The following is a 22,721-nucleotide window of genomic DNA, read 5'->3' on the forward strand; positions in this document are numbered from 1 at the left end:
TGTTTTGTTTTGTAACATCGCTATCTTCTGTGTGGGCTTGCTTTTTTCACTTCTCCAAAAAGCACAGAAAAGCATATTCTCAAGACTGCAGTGCATGCTTTCAGTGAGTACCATAGCATAGCAGCTCCTATACAAGGACATAGTGCAGCCCCTATACAGGGACAGTGTCTGCAGCCCCTAGCACAGTGGAATTCAGCGAGTCTCGCACCTTTGGATGGTGTCTGTGCATAGCTATCAGAATTTGCTTATGGCTTACTCCAGTTTCTTAGTCTTGGAGTAGGAAGTCAGCGGCTTGCAGAAAAACAAACCCACTCCCCAAACCAGCCAGATGTGGTAAAGCCAGATTCTTACAATATTTTATTAAAAAAGTTAAGATCTTAGCTCTGATAAAAATGAGAATGACAGTTTGCCTATAGCACTTGCATGTGTGAAGTTAACAAGATACAGACAAAAGATGAAAACAAAGGGGATAATTTAAAAGTAGCTCTGGAGTGGTTCTCCCAAAATGACTTCCAGTTGCTGAATTGTTTTCTGACACTGGTGTTCAACTTCTTCACATTCATCTAGAAAACAAGTTAAAAGAGGAAAAAGTAAGTAAAACAGAATCACACAGAATCACAGAATCGTTTAGGTTGGAAGGGACCTCTGGAGATCATCTCGTCCAACCTCCCTGCTCAAACAGTGATTACGAAGCTACCACAGGGAGACCTGATCATTCTTCAAGGCCAGAACTGTCTTCAAACAGCAGGTATGAGGTCAGTGCCAACTATTTTTGAACACTGACTCAAAACTTAAGCAAATTAAAACTGACTTAAAACATGCAACCCAAGAGACCCGCATAGGTTATAATATTGAAGAAGCTACCTTAATTTAACTGAATTTTAAGAATGTGGTGGATGCAATACAACCCATTTCAGTTTGTGTTCTGCATAGTAAAAGCCATACTAATATGGCAAACCACACTCTAATTCATAGTGATTTACAGTTATAGCAATCGCCTTGTCTGAATCTTTGAATTATGCTGTCCTTATCCTTTGTTGGTCACAGGCCCGTGTTTACCTTCACTAAGATCACTTTATAACATTTACCTTCCATGAGCTCAGCTAAGAATGGAATAGATTCTGGTAGCAGAACCAGGTAGTTCTCCTTAAGTTTTTCTGCAACTTCTAGCAAAGCAAGCAGAGCAGCAAACCGGACCTAAAACAAAACAACCTGTGTAAGGAACAGTGCTGCTTGTTTCCTTGATTCTTGCCTGCCCCCTCCCACTCCCAAGATTCCTTCAGCTCCTGAAACATGCTAAATTATCTTTCTCTACTGAAGGGTTCTCGTTTTAAACTAACTTAAATCTTTTCAACATCTGGACTAAGATACTATCAAAGGAAAAATAGGCTACAAGAAACATTTTGCCAGAAGCTGTTTGATCTAACACTCTTAACTTCCCTTTACCTTATCAGTCTGTTACACTGTAGTAGAAAAACTTAACTCAGTACAGTAACAAACCAACTGCTCCCCATTGATACCTATAACCTGTCAAATAGGAGAGACATGACCAAATTCCATATAAAAACGGGCTGAAGGTTGATGAATAACTGTCCTCTGAGGCCCCCTCTAAAGCTCCCCTTTCTTCATATATGAACAAGTTAGCTCCTATTCAAACAGCTGGCATGTCTTTAAAAAGTAGTATGGAGAGTTAACTGCTTCCATTAAGAGCAGAAGGCAATGTGTATACATTGCATCTAGAACTTAGGAGCAGCATAGTCCAGCTTCCATATTTTAGTTTAGTATTTTAGCAGCAATTTAGCTAATCCACTTTGGTCTTTTTCTGGGCACTGTTCACAAATTCTAATACAACAACAACAACAACAAACAGAGTTCCTAACCTTAGGAGAGGTGTGTCTCATTTTCAGCAGGATCTGATAATTCAGTGGTTTCCAAAGAGAATCATCTGCCATTGCCACTGAAAACTGAGCTATGCATGGTATCAGGTGGGCTGTCACTCTTTCCTGGAACTTCTCATCTCCTCCAAGCATATTTTCTAGCTGTGGAAGTAAAAAGCACCTAAAACAAGTCCAAGCTCAAATAAACCCTGCCAAAAATTCTTCTAGCATTGGCTTTAAAGTACTCAAGAGTTAGGTCGGAGAGCATTGGTAAAAGGGCACTGGGTCTGCAAGACCTCAAGAACATATATGAGCCTCATGGAGTGTACAAGTTTAGAAAGACGATAAAAGAACTTTAGGCAAGGCAGTTTGTTCAGTCTGTAGCTCAATGACAGTAAATTAACTCCTCCTCCCTTTTTATGAAGGGGGAAAACTGAGGCCTGGTATTTAATTTAAACAAACAAACAAAAAAAAAAACACCTTAAGATGAAAGAAGAATCTGACATGAATTACTTTTTTTGTGTATTTGTCAATACCTGATCGACTAGAGGCATCATCAAGGTTTCCGCTCTTTCCTTGCTCAGGAATTTCTGAGTGTCAAAGAGGAAGAGTTTATGCAGACAGTCCATGGTGAACTGCAACAGTAAGCAGCTCTTTTCAGTGCCATTCTCAGAGTCAAAGAAAGCTTCATCTATGCGAGGGAGGGGAGAGGGGAAAAAAAGAAAGTTACCACCACAAGGACCAGATACTCAAAAGTTCCCCCACAAGCTAGAAACATTGCTAGTTATGAATATAACTAAAGGAGACATTACATAGTGATTGTGTACTTATCACAGAATAATAAACCAAATGCAGTATGTTATCTGACTTTTAGCTAATGCTCTTGCAGGTCAGCTGGGGATAAAAGCCAATACTCACAGGCTATAAAAACGGTGCTTGGCCATACCTCTGGAGATGGAGAACTGCATCAGGTAGCTGGATACGGGAAGGGGGAAATAGTTTCCCATACAAAAAAGTAGTACCTATTCTTGCTAAGGTGGCAGAGGAGTCCGAGTAGACCAGGTGACAGTAGGTTGGCATGTAGGAGAAGTCAAATGAATGAGAAGAATACATATGGGAGGACAAGTACCAGAAACAAGCAATCCTCCTGCCACACAATTTCATTCTCATGGAACTCACTGGGACTGACACTGAAAATTTTCACGTGGCCTCAACTTTGTACTGGCAGTCCAGAGCCCATAGATGAAAAGAATCCTTTGGTTCCATCAGAATAAGAAAGTTGCCTTATTTATAACAGAAAGAAGAGAGAGGTATGTCTTGGGGAATTAATCCTTTAAGATTAAACTTTCAGCAATTATAATTACCTTGCCAATGCATCCACGTAGCCAGTAACTGAAAACTTACCAGTTTTAGAGATGTTGACCTGGTTGAGTGTTTCAGCAAATGGCTTCACTAGATGACCAGCAAACAGGGTGAAGAGACTTTTGAGCTTGTCTGCAATGCAATCTGCTAACCGGTGGAATGTCAGCAGTCTATCTTTTAGGGTACGCTCTGTTTTTGACCAGTCAAAGAGCTGAAAATGAAAGGCAAATTAGCTCTTGCTTGTGTACATGCACTGGAAAATTCAAATGTGCTGATGCAGATGGATTATATTTGAACTCCTTACCTTGAAGAAGAGGGGTCTGAAAGATGCCTCAGAAAGTTTCATAACCATACTTATTAGGCAATCAATAATATAAGTCTCTGTCTTACCAACTTCCTCCAAATCATCCTACAAAAATTGGAAAACACAATTCCAAATTTGTAATGTAAGAAACTGAGCTTTCGAAGCTTGTTTCAATTCTGTCTGTTCCAGGTTAAAGACGTAATCATAATAATTTTCTACCCCCGATGAACAGTATTTCAGACAGAATATTTGATACCCAAAATTTCAGAGCACACGTGCTCTGAAATGAGAACTCTAACGTTCTAACTGATAGAATTAGCATGCAGAAGCTGCCTTTGTTTGTCCCCCTAAACAATCCACCTGGGCATGCTCCGTTCGAAAGTCCAAGGCTTTCATGAAAAATGCTGTCAGCTCAGACTGATGAGAGATCAGGTGCTCCTTCTCCATAACCACAATGTGCTCCTTCAGAATGTTCATAAGGCAGTTCTGTCAGAACGAAAGCAAAGCAAAGCAAAGCCAGCTGTGATACTGACAGGAACTGAGAAAAACAACAAGGAAATTGGATTTTTGCACTTGTACTCATAAAAATAGGATCAATAAAATAACTATGCTTTTTGCTTTACTTTTTTTTTTTTTTAAATTAAAGCTAGTAATACTTCTGAAAAAAGTTTGGTCTCCCCCTCTCTCATCCCGGAGACAGTAGTTAAGACTGAAATGTTTGCTCCTGTGAGGGAGGAGGAAAGCCCAGATGAAAATTACGACGCTCAACTCATTCCCAGCAGATAAAGCAAGACCTTTGTGAACAAAACAATGTCTCACACACTCGTGATCTAACATGCTAACAACAGTGGAACTAGAAGGAGTATACCAGTTTAACTTTTCTGTATAAGCTTTCCAGTATAAAAGAAACAAACAGATATTTAAGCACAATGCAAAAGAATGAAAACCCCCTAACCTTCCTGGTATTTGCAACTTCACCGTAACACTTGCTAATTGCAGGCAAGAGTATTCTGGGAGCAAGCTTTGTAGCTAGAATAGTTTTCAGTGACGTCACACGTAAGCTGATCTGGGAAGTAGGACCAAATTCCACCACAATCTTTTCCAAGCGGACAACCTATCAGGAAATCCAACAGCAAAGTTAGTATACTTGAAAACAACTCAGGAAATTTATTCTACAACAGTTGTCCTTCAGCACAATTTTGCCTGAAAACAACTACAGATACTACATCTTATGGGCACATGCTTATGTAAACTAGCACTTGCAAACACGTGGAAGTGAAGGGCACACTTGCAGTGCTGCAAGTCACTGTTGTCAATGAAGAGCCACCGTCACTAGCATCAGACTGGAATTCTGCTGTTTGTACCCCTCAAAGCACATTAAGGTAAGACGTCCGTGTACAGGAGTTCACTGTCTTCAGAGAACAAACACTGAAAAAACGCGTAAGTCGTTGGCAGAGGGTCAGAATTACCTTATTGACACTGTTATGGACGGACATATTTGATGAGATCATGGGTATTATGGAATGATCCTTCAGGATTGATCTCCCTTCCCAAAGAGGCAAACTACAACTTATCAGAGGGAGGAGATTATCTTACATCGTCTATCTCCGTGATTTGCATATGAAAGTGAGAAGAACAGTAACGGGTTATAATCTTCCACTTAATCAGATGCACACATTCCTACTTCAGTTTCAGAGCTAGAAAAAAAAATAACCTCTAACTTCAGCTTCTTCTAGGAACTGGGCATTCTGCCCCACTTTACACATATCTGTAGGACACAGGTGGCTCACCTGCAGCAAGCAATCCAAGAGATAAGGACTAAGGAAGTGTGGTAATGTTTCGGCAACCTTTAGCAGAGCTGTCACAGCACTCAGCAAGTAAATTTCACTGGACATCAGCTCCTTCTTATTTTTTAAGGTCTTCAGCAGTGCTGGCATCAGTCTGCAAATAACCGAGCATAAACACAGATAGGTGAAACAACTGACAATTCTGAGGTACGTTTCTAATCCAGCCCTTTAAGACTGCAGAGACAATTTTCACACGCATAATTTCAAAAAACTAACTTTCTGTGCTCTTCTGCTGCATTTTGTTCCTTCAAAGATAATGAAGGACACTAGATTTAGTTTAAGGTAATATTAAAAGAGGACATTTAGATTTGTAACGAGAAAAAGCAATCTGAAAAGCAACGGGTTAAATGCTTGAATTCCTCTTGAATAGGTAGAATAAAACAATGCGGTCTGCCTTCTTTAAAGCCATACAAACCGCCTTACTGTTCATAGCAGCAGACTCCGCAAAGAACTGTACTGATTCTGAAACGCTCTCTTACAATTTGCCCAGTAGCTTCATAGCTCTATGAGCAGGAAGGACCTGCAAACGCTATGAATACCTTTATTCGTATCTACACGAAACATACATGGGCAGACTGCCACTTAGCCTTCATTCAGCATTCCTTCCTTCAGTAATCCTTTTTATTGTAACTAATTCCTCCTGCATTTAGTTCTGTTGAGAAGAACCCAGGAATACCTTGGAAGCTGAGGTATTGCTTGGGCTTTCAAGGTACTGGTGACCTCAGCTATACAGAGCAAAGCACTTCCCATCACATTCTTTTCTTCCTTCTCTGAAGAAATCAGATCAATGGCAGTTTTCAGAACAGGTATGAAGGGCACTGGATTTTCTGTGCCAAAACCTTTGCAGAGTAGCTTGAGGCTGAACAAAGCAGTTTGCCTGTTGATGGCTTGCTCCTCTTCCTCCTCTTTTCTTTTACACTGCACAATAGCAACGAGCTCAGGAACTAGCTCTAGGAGCTGCCGGATCTAGGGAGACAAGAAAACATGCATATTAGACAGAGAGTTAATAGTTTGCACCCTGCAAGGTAACTATGGGCAGGTAATCTACATCTTACTATTCAAGAACTGACTACTAGGCTCAGCACTGGCACCTAACGTCCTTACCCAGAGCAAACCACTTCTACATCAATCTCTGCATTCCTTGGCAAAAGGAACCGAGTTTAACCAGTTGGCCTCACCTGGCTCTTCTGCCACCTGGTGCGCTGCTGCACCTTATTGTTCAGAAGGTCCATTGCCTTACGTCTCACAGAGGGCAGCTGATTTGTCATTAGTCCTCTTATTACAGGAATAAAGGTTTCTGTCGGCAGTAAGGCATTGACCTACAAGAAAACACAAACAAAACAAAGGCGTAAACACTTTTCCATTCACTAGGACATAGTAGCCCCAGAATAAAGCAGGTAAACTCTCTTTAACCTCTGCATGGGTTTCAGGATCAAAGAGAAGGGTATAGGCCAGCAACGCTATATCTGAGACAAGCAAAAGGACAAACAAGGTACCATTTACAATATTTAACGTATGTTTGCTAGCTGCTAACCAGCCAACATCTACTAGCTCCGACGTTTTCTCAGCAATTTCCTCTTTCTTGGGTCTACACTGGTTAGCTATCCTTCCTTCCCCTAAAATATTTTTGATGGTGCCCTAAGCATGTGCATTGCAAAAAGTAGAATATGATTAGCAGACCAAAACCAAAAAAAATTCAGGCCATTCACGCAGAGACTGAAGAGAGTTTTGATTCACAGCACTGGTGATGTTGCTAAATAGTCAGCCCAATACAGCAAATATACTTCTGATCAGAAAGAGACTTAAAATAAAAACATAAGCTTTTTTCCCCCCTCTATTTAAATTCCATTTAGAAATACAAAGCAGTTTCATTAGCATTAATTAAATTATTTTATGAGTTAACAGTGAGAAAAGCTGCCAGAAGGCTATTGTTCCCTATCAGACAATTAGTGAAACAACTGCTTCCAGGCAGCAGAGTACTAACTAGAGGAAATTAACATTTCTGAATTTATTTTCTGCTTGTTCTATCTAAAGTCGTTGGCATTGTTTGAATTCAAACAACGCACCAGGTTGTAGACCGTCCAATAAAGGTAAGTCATGAGTTATGTAATATAAATCCAACACCACCACCACTGCAAAGGTTTTAATCATGTTAATAAGCAAAAGCAGAAAAGTCCCACTGTTAACAAGAGGGCTAACGAGACATACTTTATCCAGCATATCATAGGACTTGTTAAGCAGAACCCTCCAAAATTTGGCTGTTGGCTTGTCCGCGTTTCCTTCCACTGAGGATGCCACAGTGTTTATATAGTGAAGAACTTCTTCTAATAACCTAGGTGGAAAGTAAGCGTTTTTAGTATTTTAGTAAGGACATCGAAGAAGTTAATTGAATAAAAGAAAACGAAACATCTACTGGAGAAGACTAGCAGATCACATCTATATATTAACAAAAGACTACAGCAATAGGAAAAATCTTATGTCTAGATTAAAGTCTACCTGGTACCCTCAAGTTAAACAACATCTACCTACAAAAGTAGTTCTAAGAGCTCTATTTTAAAAGAAAAACAACCTGGGAATATATAGAAGTCTCAAAATGAACATTTAAGGAATACAGCATTTCATCTGAATCCCACATCTTTTGTCCCTTAATATAAACATAAAAGTCAAACCTCCCACAGAAAACCCTTCAGTTTTGCATCGTTGCAATATCTGTTATAGCCCAATAACTACAACTATTAAGCTGTGATTACTGGTAGTTTTCTTACAACACTATAGAGGCATCCATGAATAATGAATTTTTTCCCCTCCAGGAGTGAAGTAACACAGTGTTTTGCTAAAAATTTGAAATTTATTTTTAGAGACTTCATAATGTCAGCAACATGACGATTATGGCCAGGTATGTAAATATACATCAAAAATACAGAAACAGCGTGGATACTGGACAGAATTCTTTGGACAGAGTAATCTGTCAGAGATAAATACCTCTGAGTCAAATTTAATAAACCAATTAACTTGCCCATAATAAACACTGCTTGTTACTGATGAGGACATTAAGTGTATCCTTGGAAAAATATTTGGGGAAAAAAATTCTCATGGGACTATATTCCAGAAATATTCCAGGGTTGCAGTAAAAACTAGAAATCAAAGGAAGAATGGAGCAGATTTAAAGCATACCTCTGTTCTAACTTCTGTAGCTCTTCTGTTTCTTCACATTCAACTATCTGTTTTAAAAAGGAAGAATGAATATCCTAATTGTTAAGACTATATCCCCTTCTTAAGTTTATATCCCAGCATACACAAATTTGGTTGCTTTGAATGAAAGGTCCATTCATATGGTCAATTTGAGTTCCCCACATCTGCACTTGAGCCAATATTCTAGAAGGAAGTCTGAGCATCTTAGGCAATACAGTCACAGTAGCAAATACATTTCATGCTGGTGGACGATGCTCAATTGAAACACTGGGAACTACTCCCAGCTACGTCCTCGGCCTATTTTTTAATATATATTGTTTTGTCTTTGTGGGCTTTGTAGTATAAACCCCACCCCAGAACTGAACTTATACAAACTGTGAGTGAAATTTCAGCCTCAATAGTGCCAGTGGGAATCCATTGGAGGCAGAATTTCACTTTTTTACTCATTCTTCAATCATGCAGACTGAGTATCTCTGAAAGAGCCCTATTAAAAAGTAATGAACATTAAGGAGAGATTTCAGAGCTGTGTAGATAAAGGTGTCCGCAAAACACACGAGAGTGTGTATTCTTTTATCCTCCTTTTTCAATATAAAGCCATAATGAAAAGCAAATTAAACCTCATCTTTTACAGTGCGGAACAGTTGCTTAATTTCATCAGTTTAAAGGCAATCTATTGCCACTATTACCTTTTTTACAAAACTCTGAGAAGTTAAGAGTTGTGACATGAAGGAGACAGACAAGAATTTGAAATGTCGAAGTTGTTTGTCTGAGTGAGACTCCACGTTAAAGAGCTGCCCATCCTGATTTTTCAGCTTCGTCTTGCATGTTCTTGTTTTTTTTGGCCCAGAATCATCTGTTAAAAACATACCCAAAACAAATTTGCAACCAAGAGAAGATGAGATTTGATTTCTAATTACAGAACAAAATTACATTACAGTTAGACGTCTATCAAGGATACTAGTTTTTGCAGTATCCAGAATCATGTGGAAGTTTGAAAACAGATAGTCTAAAAATACAGAACATGAATTTTTCATTTCAACAGCCTGAAAAGCAGCACTGCCTTTCCACTTGATCATATTTTTCCCTTATGAATTTTCTTTTTTGTTGGTACTAAAGCTATGCTATGGCACATTGCCTACAAACACCAGACATATTTGAGGCATGATCATAAATACTACCTGTCATATATTTGGGAAGATTGATTTCAGTGTCGTTACCTGGTCCTTCCTGACTGAGAAGATTTATTCAGAACAACAAATACGCTAAGCTCTCCCTTAAAAACAAACCAACCCAACCCCCAAACATTCTTTAAAAATAAGAGACTGGCAAAGCATTACATCATACTGTTTAATTACTGCTTCATTACACTGTAGTAAAAAGAAATATAGCCTTTTTACCTAAAAAGAAAACCGAAAAAAACCAACCTACCAACCAAAAAATGCCACAACACCAACCTGACTGGCGGTTCCTGTAATCTTGTCAGCTATGAATAATACCTTTTATTACAACTAAAGGTTATTCCTGTACCCTCTAAATAAGGAGTACCGTTTGATTGCAAATACTCAAAAGTAATCTAAAATTACATATTAGTCACAAAGCAGCAATCACGTATCTTAATCATATTATAAAAAAAGGGGAGGGGGTAAGTCATTAGAGTAATTCTGCACCCCCTCGTTTACTACCTAGAGGAATAACAGGAAGGTTCACATGCATTTGCTGGCTCTATTTTCAGGTTACCTTCTTTGTTCTCTGGCAGCTTTGTCAAGTAGTGGATTATTTTCATCATGCTCTGGAACTGAGAACGTACATTAAATTCACAACAGATGGAAATCCAAAATTCAGTGTCTGCCTCCAAGACAGCATCCTGTTTATGATTAAAAAAAAAAAAAAAAAGAAAAATGTTTATTTTCAAGAATTAAAAAAAATGAGAAACCACTCAAAAGGATTTGTTACTTAGTTTATGAACATGACATAGTGGGCTGGATACTGCCAGGGTTAACACCAAAGGTAACAGCAGCAAGCTCTTGGAGGGATCCTAGTTCCAGAGCGCGGGCATCAGATAACTCCATGTACGGAATACCAGAGCGTTCATCTGCGACACCATCACCTGCTGGTATAGACTACATGTCCTTAAACCCCAGCTAGTGACTAATGGTTAAACAATCCATATTTCATTAAGGATGCCTCTAGCCGTTTCACACCCTGCTGAAAAACTACCTAAGACAGTGGGAAAAGATTACCATTTTCTCTCTGTTTTGATCAGTGCAAGTATTTGACTCTTTAAACTAACCAAGAGGCAAACAGAAAAAGATTTGTTTTCAGTAAGAAACTCAAGATGCTCTAAGGGATGGCCAAGACTGGCACACCTGAACAGTATCACACACCAAGTTAGTCAAAAAACAGTGAAAATAACAGGGTGCTGAAAAGTTCTCCAAAACACAAACGTAACTTTCCTTTCCATTTTTAACAGCTATCGTATATTCAGTTTCAAAAATGCCTTCTAATGCATTCAAAAATGAGGCTGTGAAAGAGGTTTGGGGGAATTTTGGACGCACATACCACCAAAACTTAAGCTCACATCCAAACCTTAGGCAGCCAGACAGAAGCAAAATGGATCCAGAGACAAAGGACAACCAGCAGAAGCAAACTGGTAGGTAGCTATCTTAGTTAAAAGACTGGAACTTCCGTCTAGAAACGGCATAGCTTTTGGCAGCTGGACCTATCTGAAAGGCACTGCATGTCAATATATGCTGTAAGGAGAAACCGTTATATTTAGGAACACTCCCAAAAACGGTCTTGACTGATTTCAGGCTTGCCCAAAAGGCTTTAAATGGAAATGGAAGCTACCCCAACGCAGAGGCAAGGCACCTCACAGATTTTTCAGAACTAGCAAGCCGGAGGCCATTGCGGGCTCCAGCCAGGGTGAAACCTGTCCTTGGCTCACCGCAGAGCAAGGCGTAGCCAGGTGTTCTGGCCCAATGCTGTGCTCCCCTAATGGCCAGAAACAGCTGCACATAACTGCTGCCTTCTCTGCTGCTGGTCTGCTCTGGTGCCTGTGCAAAGGCACAGCCCTAACCCAACCCAACCACTCTAGTTCATTGCGCTGACTCATTTTACCGCATGACTGCTGATGCCACTGCAAGGGAGGCATGGAAACATCATTTTCTGCAGTTGCAGAAAGGGATTAAACTGCTACAGCAAAGTCTGTATTCAGGGCTTAACCTTCTTACCAGCGTCCCTTTAAAAAAAGGACTGCAAGAGCCTGCCTACACCACGACAGGAAAAACCTTTACATATTTCTGATACAACAGGGTTTATCATAGTTTGAACAACATGACGAGAATCATATTTCACAGACAAACACATCTACAGGAAAAAAAACTATTAAAAGGTTGAAGCACTTAATAACTAGACTATCAGCGTCTAGAACAAGGATTGTCCTTGTGTTTGTGCTGCACAAATGGTAATTCTCAAAGGCAACAGTATGAACACAAAGGAGGAAGTCAGTCTCTCGAAGAAAAAGTTGATTGCTAACCTTGTCTGTGCTTGATGTTGCAGTCACAGTTTTGGTCACATACTGCTCAAACAGCAGCACCAGGAGAACCCAGAGGAACTTGTCTCCTCCCACCGTAGTGATCAACTGGGCCAGGATTGGCAGGCGTCGGTGCTCCGGCACATGGGGCAAGGCATCCACAAACACACGAATGATTTTTATTACCACTTCTTCCACGCTTTCTGAGGCCTCTGACAAATCACTGTCTTCAGCCTATTAACAGCAAACACGTAAGGCAGTTCAAAAAGATTATCACAGACAGGTACAAGTTCTTCCTTGCAGTTCTTCCTTCTCAGCAAATGAGAGCGAGCACTACGCGACTCATAAGAGCAGCAGCAAAATTACAATCCCCAAAAAAGTTAGTGCTCCAAGAAGAATCTTTACAGTATTGAAAAGCTTTCAATTACATAGTTCCTTTTTAATGTCCATAGAACATATTTCAAATAACATCTTCCCTCCTTCACAAAAAAAAAAAAAAAAATCAGATAATGCTGAAACAATGAGGTTTTCAAGGGAGAACAACGCCACACCCTCATGAAAACTTTGCTTACAGTGTGCCCCATAGTTAAGGTCTTCGTTTCTAGAGTATAGGAAAAACTATGGGAGGTGACTACATGAACTCAGGTAAGTCACGTTAGATTCTGCCCACATATAATAATTATATGCATCACAAACATTTTTGTCACAGTAACGAATGATGGCTGCAATTACTTTTCTTTTTCTTCTCTTTTTTATAACAGCTTTATTTCTTTAACAGAGACCTGCAAGAGGATGGAAAAGGTGTATATCTACCATAAAAAAAAAAAAAAAAGGCATACAAAACCCCCCCTAAACCGCAAACCCATCCAGAAGCCCCAAACTTCCAGCCCTTTGCTAGAAGTAGGAAAAGTTTTTTCCACTTTGTTTTTACATAAGAAATGTACACGATATTTTTCGTGTTTAAATGTATGACTGACTGAAAAAATTAAGAGCATTTCTTAGCTGCAAGGGAAACCTGACTGAAGAAAAATGTCCTCTTTGAAAAACAATGCTGTATTTCTGTTTTGGTTCATAACTATTTATGTAAGATGTCCAGACACAAACAAAAAACCCACACAAATACCAACTGGAAAATACGGACGTTTTTGTCAAATATTTTACCCTTCCACTTCTTTCAGATCACGACTGCTATTGGCCACGACTCTTATCATCTGTTTATTGACCATGACCGTTATAACCTGTTTATTATTTTCAACGTTTCCTGGTATTTCTATGGTGAAAAAACAGAACTTAGAGTACATTTCAGGTCTTCTTTAGGCATAGCTCTGATGCTCTTTTGACTAAACCAATTACAGAAATTCAGAAGCTCAGAATATTAATAAGAAGCAGTAGTCTTTGCTGAATTCAGAGCTGGTTAGACAAGGGCCAGTCTGTTGATACATATTTTTTAATCCTAGAACAGTTGTAGAACTTATTCTGCTATTAATATGCTAAACCATTTACTCTACTTAATTTTACTAATGATCTTATTGTTCAGTATTTCCTACTCCTTTTCATTAAGTAGACAAATTTACCTGTATAAGAGCAGGAATAACCATCTGCACTGTCTTATTAATTACTTGGAAAGTGTAAGTATCATCCAGACGCAAGACATTTGCTCCCATGAATGTAAAAATGGGCATGATGTTATGGAGAACTTTATCCTGGAAAACAAGGTAGATGAGATTAGTTCGTTTTTTGAACTGTGCATTTGTTGTGTCCTTCTCAGTACATTATACTGCAAGGCATCTGTACTTCTCCCAAATGTCATTAGATTCCTGTAGTCGAGAGTAAGGAAAATGGCTCTCATCATCATTTACAGAAAAAATCTCCACTAAACTAATTCCAAATGTGTAATGGCTCTGAACACTCTAAATATTACTTAGAAACCTAGATACGCTTCTAAGCAAAGAATTAAATAATAAAGAGTAGAACTCGAGAGCTTAGCCCGATAATAATTCTCAGTGCCATGGTAGTATAACATGTAAAATCACTTATGGAGAGATATGCGACTGACACACATGGCTTCCAGTGATTGTCAGTATCTTCCCCCGCCCCCTTCTTTTAAAACTTGTAAAACATCTACCATATCTACTATGATTCTGTGAAAAGCAACAGCACTCACGTTAAACTCTGGCTTTTCTAGGGCATGATCATAACTACAATATCACTTAATTCTGGGTGTCGCCTAGCTGAAGAATTAGCGTCTTAGATTTTTCTCAGCACCTAGAGTAAAATAGTTATGGTATAGGTTTCTCATTGGGTTTAGCATGCTGAAGGAATATTTTACAAAAAAAGAGAGGTAAGCCTCATACCAAGTATTTCATTTTAAAGTTGAAAAGCCTGTCAAAGCCCTTATTAGGGCAGACTAAAAACTGGATTACTGAGTTCTGTAACAGGTGATGTTAGTAAGACAGTGACAAAGAACAATAACTCCAACAATAAAAAAAAAAAAAGCCAAGCCAAACCCAATCCTCCACCAGTTCAATTGTCAAAATATTTCGGTTTTGTCTTTGGGGAAAGAGTGCCTTTTCAAATGTGTGGAAAAAGTAATAGTGTAAAGATAAAAAACCCAAAGTGAGTTTAGATATGCTTAGAAACATTTTACTGCTTTTACGGATCCGTAGCAAAAGGATCTTACTTAAAAGAATCAGTGTATAGGCAAATTTCAATCCACAGAAGGTCTGTTTCTCAGTCAATTACAACTAAACCAACCTTGGTTTCGTCATCAATTAAAACTGCATTTCTCAGTGCTGTATAACATAGGAACTTGTAAGAATACTCATACAATTGGGCCAGATGTTTTCTATCTTCTACATAAAAAAGCAGGAGAAAGAAGAAACAGTATACCAAAGCTTCGACCACAATAGGAAGGTGAGACAGGGCTGCTGACAGAAAGCTTTTTCCACTTCTGATGTGCTTCATTGCAAAGGGATAAAATAGCCTCTGATGATTAATGAGCAAAGCATCAAGACAGAGATTTATTTCCAAATAAAGGGAAACAGAGAGCACTAAAAGGACAGGGAACCTGTAAGTTTCCCTTCACAAAGGCTCTCCCTAACAGAACAGCTCTATATGTTCTTCCCCATACTCAGAAATGGAAAACTTCAGATACTACTTACAGGAAACATGCCAGCAACAGCACCAAGGAGTAGTAGTGCATGGTGATGGGTCTGGGGCATTTTAGATATTCTGATGCACTGAACTATCAATTCCACATTGAATTTTTCTTTATCAAGGACATCTGCAAGGAAAAAAGAACTATGATTAATACACACCTTAATGGTTACCCACATAAGAATAAACGGTACACTCAATCACTGGTTTCAATATGCAGACTAGACCTAAGTGATCTACAAAAAATGACTAAGAGAGCAAACTCACACATGCTATAGAGGAATCTACCTCTCCAGAACAATACACTATAGACTCACAAAGAAGAAGGGGGGGGGGGGGGGGGGGGAAAACAAAAAAACCAGACATCACTGTTTCAATGCAGTACTGGTGAGAAAATAACCTAAAATAACCTAGGAATGGGTCCGGCAGTTTTACCTGCTGGGATCTTGCTACCATCTGAAGATAGTTTCTGACAGATGTTTAGCAGGCAGCTGAGGATTAGCTGTTTTGTATATTCCATATTTTCTTCTTCTGATGCTAGAGGTTCCAGACATCTGTACGTTCAGGAACAAATTTAAGGAACAGCAAAAGGAGATAGAACAATAAATCAACAAATTGCATATTAAAAATACAAATCAGAAACTGCAATATTCCTGCTACAAAAGTTCTAAATTGAGGCTTCTAAAAAGTAAAGCGTTTACCCCAAAAGTGTCTGTTCTTTTTTGTTTTCAAATATATCAACTGGTCTGAAGAAGACATTTAGCCAAGCTCTGTCAGGAGTTTCAGATGTTTACCTGACATATGACTCGCAGTCTATGCAAACACACGTGATAAGAAAAAAAAACAAACAAAAAAACTACCTAATCTATTAGGTAGTTTTCTTAGGTTCCACTGGTGACGGCATCACCATTTTTTGGGAGGAATTTTAAAGCTTATTTTATTTTATACTTGCTCTGCAAAAGAAACAAATCTTGTCGTGCCAGTTTCAGCAAAAGTGTCACCCTTCGCACTCCCAAACTCTCCAGCCTGAGAAATAAAATCTACACTTGAGAAGCTATACATCAGGTAACAGTCTTAAAATACCCCTCATACCGCTCACAGCACAAAAAACTCATAGCAACCTCACATTGCTCTCACCCGATTTACCTGAAATAAATTCAAGTAAAAAAGGCAAGTCCCAGAACATAGCTACAAACAACAGAGAAAGTAGTCTTGTTTTAATGCTTTACATTCTCTGCTGTAGAAGAGAATGAGAAAGGACTTGTGTTTTACGAAGGCACCATTACCGGCTCAGCAGGTTAAAAAGCGCAGGTACCAGCGCCTGCGGACGTTTAAGTTTCTTCTTATGCTGCAGTAATTCCAGAACAAGCATAACCCTCTGCCAGCTGAAATTGCTCGTTTCTGGTGCCAGTTCTGCATCTTGAGGCTTTCTAAAAAGATAAGACAAGTAATCAGGATATACATCTCTGGACAAAACAGTACAGTCTTTCAGGGAACCAGAAGAGACAGAAGTAAATATTTTCACATAGCCAGTTATACCCTATACTGCAAGGAAAGGTAGCACTGTGAAGGCTTTTGACTGAAGTAACAACAGGTTTTAAACAGCAAAGAGAGAAAACAGATGTAATTCGAAGGGGGGAGGGGAGTACAGTATGCCTGCTATACATAAAGTCTACACTATGAAGCTGACTTCTGTGGAAGGAAAAAAAAAAAAAAAATCTACTACTGAATAATTTCCCAAATGCTGACCAGAACAGCCCGATGCCATCCAGAAAATTTGCATCTTCTGAACTACTGAACATTCAGGTAGTGAGTGCATGTGTGTGTGTGTACACACTCTGACAAAAGTTTATGGTCAATCAATCTAAGGTGCAGTGACCCTTAAAGAAAGGTCAAGTGAAGTAAAATAAGAACAAAGGGACAGCCATTCTAGGTCAAACTAAGAAATCCAACCCAATATCCTCTCTCAATAGTGGCTGATGGCAGATGCTTAAGTAAGAAAATTAGTACATTGATTTAAACAGTTCTTTCCTCTTGAGAATGAAGGGGAAACAAAATAAGATGGAAAAAATATAAAAAATATTCTTATTACATTTACCTTTTTAATTGAAAGAAAATACTGCCTTTTAATTGATTAATAGCAACATTTTGAGGATTATCTAAAAGACTTCAGTCGCGTACAGTAATTTGTCCATACATCTTTATTACTAATGAAGTGTAATACCTACAAAAGTTAATCTTGCCCAGTGGTGTCAAGTCAAATTCTATGATTGCAAACGCCAACTTAGTAAGTTCTGAGAGGAACTGTTTTGTTTGTTTGTTTTCTTATATAGAACTACAGTTCCATCAGCTCTCGAACACCACCACCACCAGCAGGTTTTCTCCTGCCACAGGTAGCTCGGAGTTATTTTACTATGGGCAGGGGGGAAGAAAAAATAAGATTCTTACGCTTTCAATACAATCTGTGAAATGCAGTAAATCAAGTGGCTTTTTCAAACCATAAAACAAACATTTTTGGCTCTCCAATCATTTTACCTCTGTTGCTGCATTTTCTGCCTTCTAGTTTGCTGAACAGTGGCCAGACTTTTGGTTTTCTCAGGAGGTTCCAGTTCTGTGACAATCTGCTCAGCACACACTGAAATCTGAAACACAGTAAAGAACAATACTGCAATTAAGTGTGTCATATCACACACATACAGCGCATTTTTTTTTAAATATGCCCCCTTTCATGCACGTATGGGTATATAATCCACATGTTCAAGTCAGATCACCACAATCTCACTGCCTGTCCTACTGTAGTTCTTACAGCAAACAAAACGAGGAAGCGGTTTCTAGCCTATGTAATAGGATAAATTGCTATATGGAAGTCACAATTAATGAAAATCTTCTGATAACAGAGGAAAAGAAAAAGCAAAACAAAACAAAAAATTAGATTTTATCCAAAAAATAAAATTCATGTGCAGCGTAAGGAGTGACTTCTGCTGAAACCATTCTCATAGTATAATGAATAAACTTTGATACATCACTTCTATAAAAATATCCTTTAAAAGCAGTAGTTAGGCAAACTTTTCATGCCATTAATGCAATTGTATTATGTGACCTAAATTGTTTCTGATTAGTCCATGCTACGAATGATACACATAATGAACATTATTGATTGTAGCAACATAGAATCATCTCAGTAGGTTTGAACTTTTCTTTGTTTTAGAGTTTACCACTTACCCCTTTAAACACACTGCTAATTGTCTGGGCACAAAGTGGGTTTTTACAGTTTAACAGCAAGTCAAATAAGACTTTTAGCAGCTTCTGTTGTACCATCCCATCTGACACAGCTGCAAAGAACGGTTTAGTTATCTACAAAAGAGAAAAAAAAAAAAGATTTAGAGAGAATCGCTGTAAGAGGATAACTTAAAATTGCAAACTATGTATCTTGGCTATGTTAGGTTACATATGATACACACCCAATCATACACGCAGGTGTATGAACACATACAGTAAAACATTTGCATATTGGCTAGGTATTTGTATACATGGAGGAATGTTTACATGCAAAGCACATACTTCTGGAAAACCCAGATAGCTCAGTACTCTAAATTTTTCACACACTTAGCTGACGGGTGGAAAGAACCTGCTGTTGCCAGTCTTTTATAAGTACAGGCTAATACCCGGCTAATAGAAGCCCTGCATTTGTAGCCTGCTTCAAATAAGGTTATTTCTCACCTACTGTATTTTCTTGACAATTTTTCCTCAGAATAAAAACATGAAATAAAGTCCCTGCACAACTGGCAAAAAGCCATGAAATAAAGTCCCTGCACAACTGGCAAAAAGCAAGGGCTCTGGAGCAGCCGTGTCTGCGAGCAATGATACAGGTTTTCAGCTGCACCTGCAGGCAAATACTTTTTTTTTTTTTTTTTTTTAAGTACAGAATACAAATAAAGCAAGCAGCAATTCCTCCTCATTAAATTTACAAGAAAGTCTTGCAGCACCTGTTTAGGTGTTTTAAAAACACTATGGAGACCTTGTAACATTTGTACCAAAAGACAGACAGTTCAAAAGCTATGGGCCCCTTAACACAGAAATAATCCTTTTAAATTCAATCCTAAACACTAGCATCTGCTTTAAGCATAAAAATAAATCAAAGATCTTTCAGAAAGCCATACCTGCCCAAGTGCTGTGATCTGGAAAGGTGGAATTTCTTCGTAGATTTTCTTGGCAGCATGCAGACTTTTGATAAATAAATCCAAACTCTGCTGATTCTTGCAGAGGAGGGTTGCTGAATGCTCATTGTATTTTCCAAGGATGAGATGCAGGAGAACAACTTCATCTTTCAACATTGCCTCAGGTTCCTTCAAGACCTTCTCTAGCAACCGGTCTAGAGCAGGCAGGAGGTGAGAAAGAATCATCTGCAAATAGAAAATTTCAGAGAGAAGTCTGCTTTCTATCCATTTTGTGTTAACAAACTTCCAACAGCTTAGCTTCATTTTACTGCAACACCCCCTCCCCAATACTGCCAATACATGCAAACGTTTTATGTTTCACTAAATCATTCTTTGCAGAACTACGACATATTATCTGAAGTGTCAACTTAGTGCCTAATCATCTATAAGTGATCAAGAAAGTTACACTGCATTATTACCAGATAAAATCCAATTTCAACATTAACTGCAGTTAATGAAGTTAGGAAATGTAACCACCCCATAAAACAAGTGTGGCATTGGAAAGGCTGCACTCACCTCACCATGGACTTCATGAAGAATTTTCATTAAGTTTCTTGCAATGTATGATGGGCAAATAGGGTTTTTTACACAATCAAGTAGGCTTTCCAAAGCTTCTGACATTTTTTTCTTCTGGGATTTCTGCTTTGTTTGAGGAGCTTCAGATACAAATAGAGTTCCCACAATCTAGTTCATTAACAAAGTAAAAAGTAAGTTCTTCCCTTACAATACAAAACAGTACCTTAAAGCAGCATTTATTAACTGTTTTTGTAATAATGTAATCTAGATACAAACTGAATTATTCATCTGTAAATAATTCACAAGTTAACTCCTGTTATTTGACTGGTATCTCAACTCTCTGTACGTAACAAGTCACTTGCATGTTTTCATAAGCCTCTCAGCCTTTTTTTCTTTTTTAATCCATCTACTATGGTTCACAAACATAGGCTCCTTAGAGGATGGTCCAAAAATGTTATTCAATAAGCGTTATTTAAAGAAAACCATCACAAAAGAAACCCAAAACACATATGCATTATAAGACACTGGGAAAGGCTCTTCAATCCTTAAATAAGCTTGAGGAGGATAACTCCCATGGGAAAAGGATATGCAAGACTTGACATTTTACTTACTGGTATCAACCTCTTGCACACAGCCATTACTGCAATTATTGTTCCTGAAAACGTGGCTACTGCTTGTTCAATCAAAAAGAATTTGCTAACGTCACTTGAACACAAACTAAACGAACCAAAATGCTGTAAATTACGTTTCACAAACAGACAAATGAGATGAAGCTCCTGCTGCATTTCATTTTTCACTATGCTAGTGGTTACATCAACTCTCATCGGGTATCCAAGTGAAAATCACTGCCTTTTCTTCTATGTTCTAGTTTGACCGACACACACACGCACCCACCGGTGCCTCTTTCTATTTCTCCAGTTCCCCACCATCTACAGCATCTAAATGAATCATCTTCCTTTAAAGCGGACAAAAACCGGACAGAGAAAATCAACTTTTCCAGTTAACTTGATACATTTTGGAAAATACAGAAGTTCACAGCAGCAGACAAAACTTATATTAATACTTATCTTAATAACCAAGATACCTGTGTTATATATGTAGGGTCAGATATGATCTCTTCTGTTTTTTGCCCCAGATTCTGAAGAACAGGATGAAACACAGACTCCTTTATCCCACTCAAGGAATGGAAGCAGTTGAGAGCAGCTCTTCGAACTTCACTCACAGGACTACCCAAATTAATTAGCAAAGATATCGCCACTGAAAAAAAAGAGTAAAGGAAGAGAGGAGGAAAAGACAATAGAATGAAATAAGCGGTCCGAGTTTTAGCTTATCTGCCTATCAAGAGGCATCAACAGGCCTTTAGAATTAGAGAGTCATCTCTTTTTGCTACAAATCTCAGGGCCACACGAAGACAACGTGAAGTTCACAGATCCCTTGACTCCAAACTTCAGCATCACAGTCTTTGTACTTGTGTTCAAGTGCAAAGAATTCACATTTTGCTATTGACTGCCAACTTTCTCTTAATTCCAGGATTGGGCTAGCAACTGCCAGCAGCCCATAAGCAAAAAAGAGAGCCGACTCAGCCTCGTGCAGCTGAACAAAAATAACTAGAGATACTCTTCAAAGTATGAAATACAGTAAAATTGCAAGAAATTTAAAAAAAAAAAATTTCACTCACTTGTTAATATGTGATTAAGCCTTAAGATGAGAATTCTTTTTTTCTTTACCTGGAGATGACAGTGAGAGCAGCTGTTTCTTCTTTTGGTATGTCTGTAACACAAGTAGTGCACTGCCAATGTACAAAGCTCGAGTCTGTAGCATTGCATTGACTTCATAGTTCAGCTGATTTGAAAGGTTATAGCTGTAAGTCCATAAAATGGAAAGGAATTTGAAGAGAACCTCTGAATCTTCTAGATGTACCTTAAATTTAACAATAAAGGTCAGTCGTTCTACAGCTTTAATTTATTTGGCCAACTCACAACATCAGATAAACCATCCAAAAGCAAAGAAGGAAGCAAAAAGAGAATGAAAGATTCAAAAGCATTGACTTCTGAGAAGAAAAAGTTGCTGATTAAGATGCTTCAGGATAAGCTTGTGAACACAGTATTTGCACGTGCATAAAGCCCACAGGTTGCTGACAAAACACTTGTGGGCTATAGGTATGTAAACGCAGTACATTTTTTTTCTTGTCATTACAGACTGAAAAGGCATCCATATGAACACTTGTATAATATTCGACTGAGCATGAAAAATGTTATATGCAAAATAAAGCAAAATTAAGAACTTTTATTTCTTGTTTTGAGCAGTAGTTATCGTCATATTAGAACTGTTCTAAGAACTAATCCCTGGCTCCTTCATCATTTTTACAGTCTTCTGAAAATCACTTTTAAAATTAGTTTCTCAGAAGAACTGGGTGTGCAATTTCCTTGTGCAGCACAGCTTTCAGAGTTGAACATGCGTATTGAACTTTATTCCTAAATTTCATATTGGATTTGCTGCAGGATTTGTAATAGTGCAAGATGGAATGATTTTCCCCCTCTCCCTCAACAGCTATAGCTGTTACAGAAAATTCAAATCAGTTTTTCACACAACTATATCCAATTACCTCAATCTCTCTTTAGGGTCGCGGGGAAATTCTGTCAAAATTATGAGAGGAGCTTCTGGTTTTGAAGTAATTACATTGTGTCCTCATAGTTTCCCAAATCAATTTAACGTTCT

At 38.4% G+C, this 22,721-nt stretch overlaps 1 protein-coding gene across 1 annotated transcript in view; it reads right to left on the bottom strand.

Annotated features, from left to right (window-relative positions):
- Positions 1-329: 329 nt before the first annotated feature.
- The window catches only part of HEATR1 (HEAT repeat containing 1), a 40,888-nt gene continuing 18,496 nt past the window's right edge, over positions 330-22,721 (bottom strand). Inside the window, exons 20-45 of the mRNA XM_068939222.1 lie at positions 21,731-21,923; positions 21,088-21,260; positions 20,004-20,171; positions 19,431-19,673; positions 18,493-18,624; positions 17,806-17,912; positions 16,557-16,700; positions 15,706-15,824; positions 15,276-15,397; positions 13,689-13,817; positions 12,118-12,348; positions 10,320-10,446; positions 9,269-9,435; positions 8,565-8,611; positions 7,599-7,722; positions 6,569-6,709; positions 6,067-6,356; positions 5,334-5,484; positions 4,499-4,657; positions 3,904-4,029; positions 3,544-3,648; positions 3,282-3,450; positions 2,414-2,568; positions 1,881-2,039; positions 1,089-1,197; positions 330-563 (exon numbers count right to left, since the gene is read on the bottom strand). Of these exons, the coding sequence (XP_068795323.1) occupies positions 475-563; positions 1,089-1,197; positions 1,881-2,039; positions 2,414-2,568; positions 3,282-3,450; positions 3,544-3,648; positions 3,904-4,029; positions 4,499-4,657; positions 5,334-5,484; positions 6,067-6,356; positions 6,569-6,709; positions 7,599-7,722; positions 8,565-8,611; positions 9,269-9,435; positions 10,320-10,446; positions 12,118-12,348; positions 13,689-13,817; positions 15,276-15,397; positions 15,706-15,824; positions 16,557-16,700; positions 17,806-17,912; positions 18,493-18,624; positions 19,431-19,673; positions 20,004-20,171; positions 21,088-21,260; positions 21,731-21,923 (3,879 nt within the window). The 3' untranslated portion in view covers positions 330-474. The remainder of the gene's footprint in view (positions 564-1,088; positions 1,198-1,880; positions 2,040-2,413; positions 2,569-3,281; positions 3,451-3,543; positions 3,649-3,903; positions 4,030-4,498; positions 4,658-5,333; positions 5,485-6,066; positions 6,357-6,568; positions 6,710-7,598; positions 7,723-8,564; positions 8,612-9,268; positions 9,436-10,319; positions 10,447-12,117; positions 12,349-13,688; positions 13,818-15,275; positions 15,398-15,705; positions 15,825-16,556; positions 16,701-17,805; positions 17,913-18,492; positions 18,625-19,430; positions 19,674-20,003; positions 20,172-21,087; positions 21,261-21,730; positions 21,924-22,721) is intronic.

The sequence above is a fragment of the Struthio camelus genome, chromosome 3 (assembly GCF_040807025.1).
Source record: "Struthio camelus isolate bStrCam1 chromosome 3, bStrCam1.hap1, whole genome shotgun sequence".
NCBI lineage: Eukaryota > Metazoa > Chordata > Aves > Struthioniformes > Struthionidae > Struthio > Struthio camelus.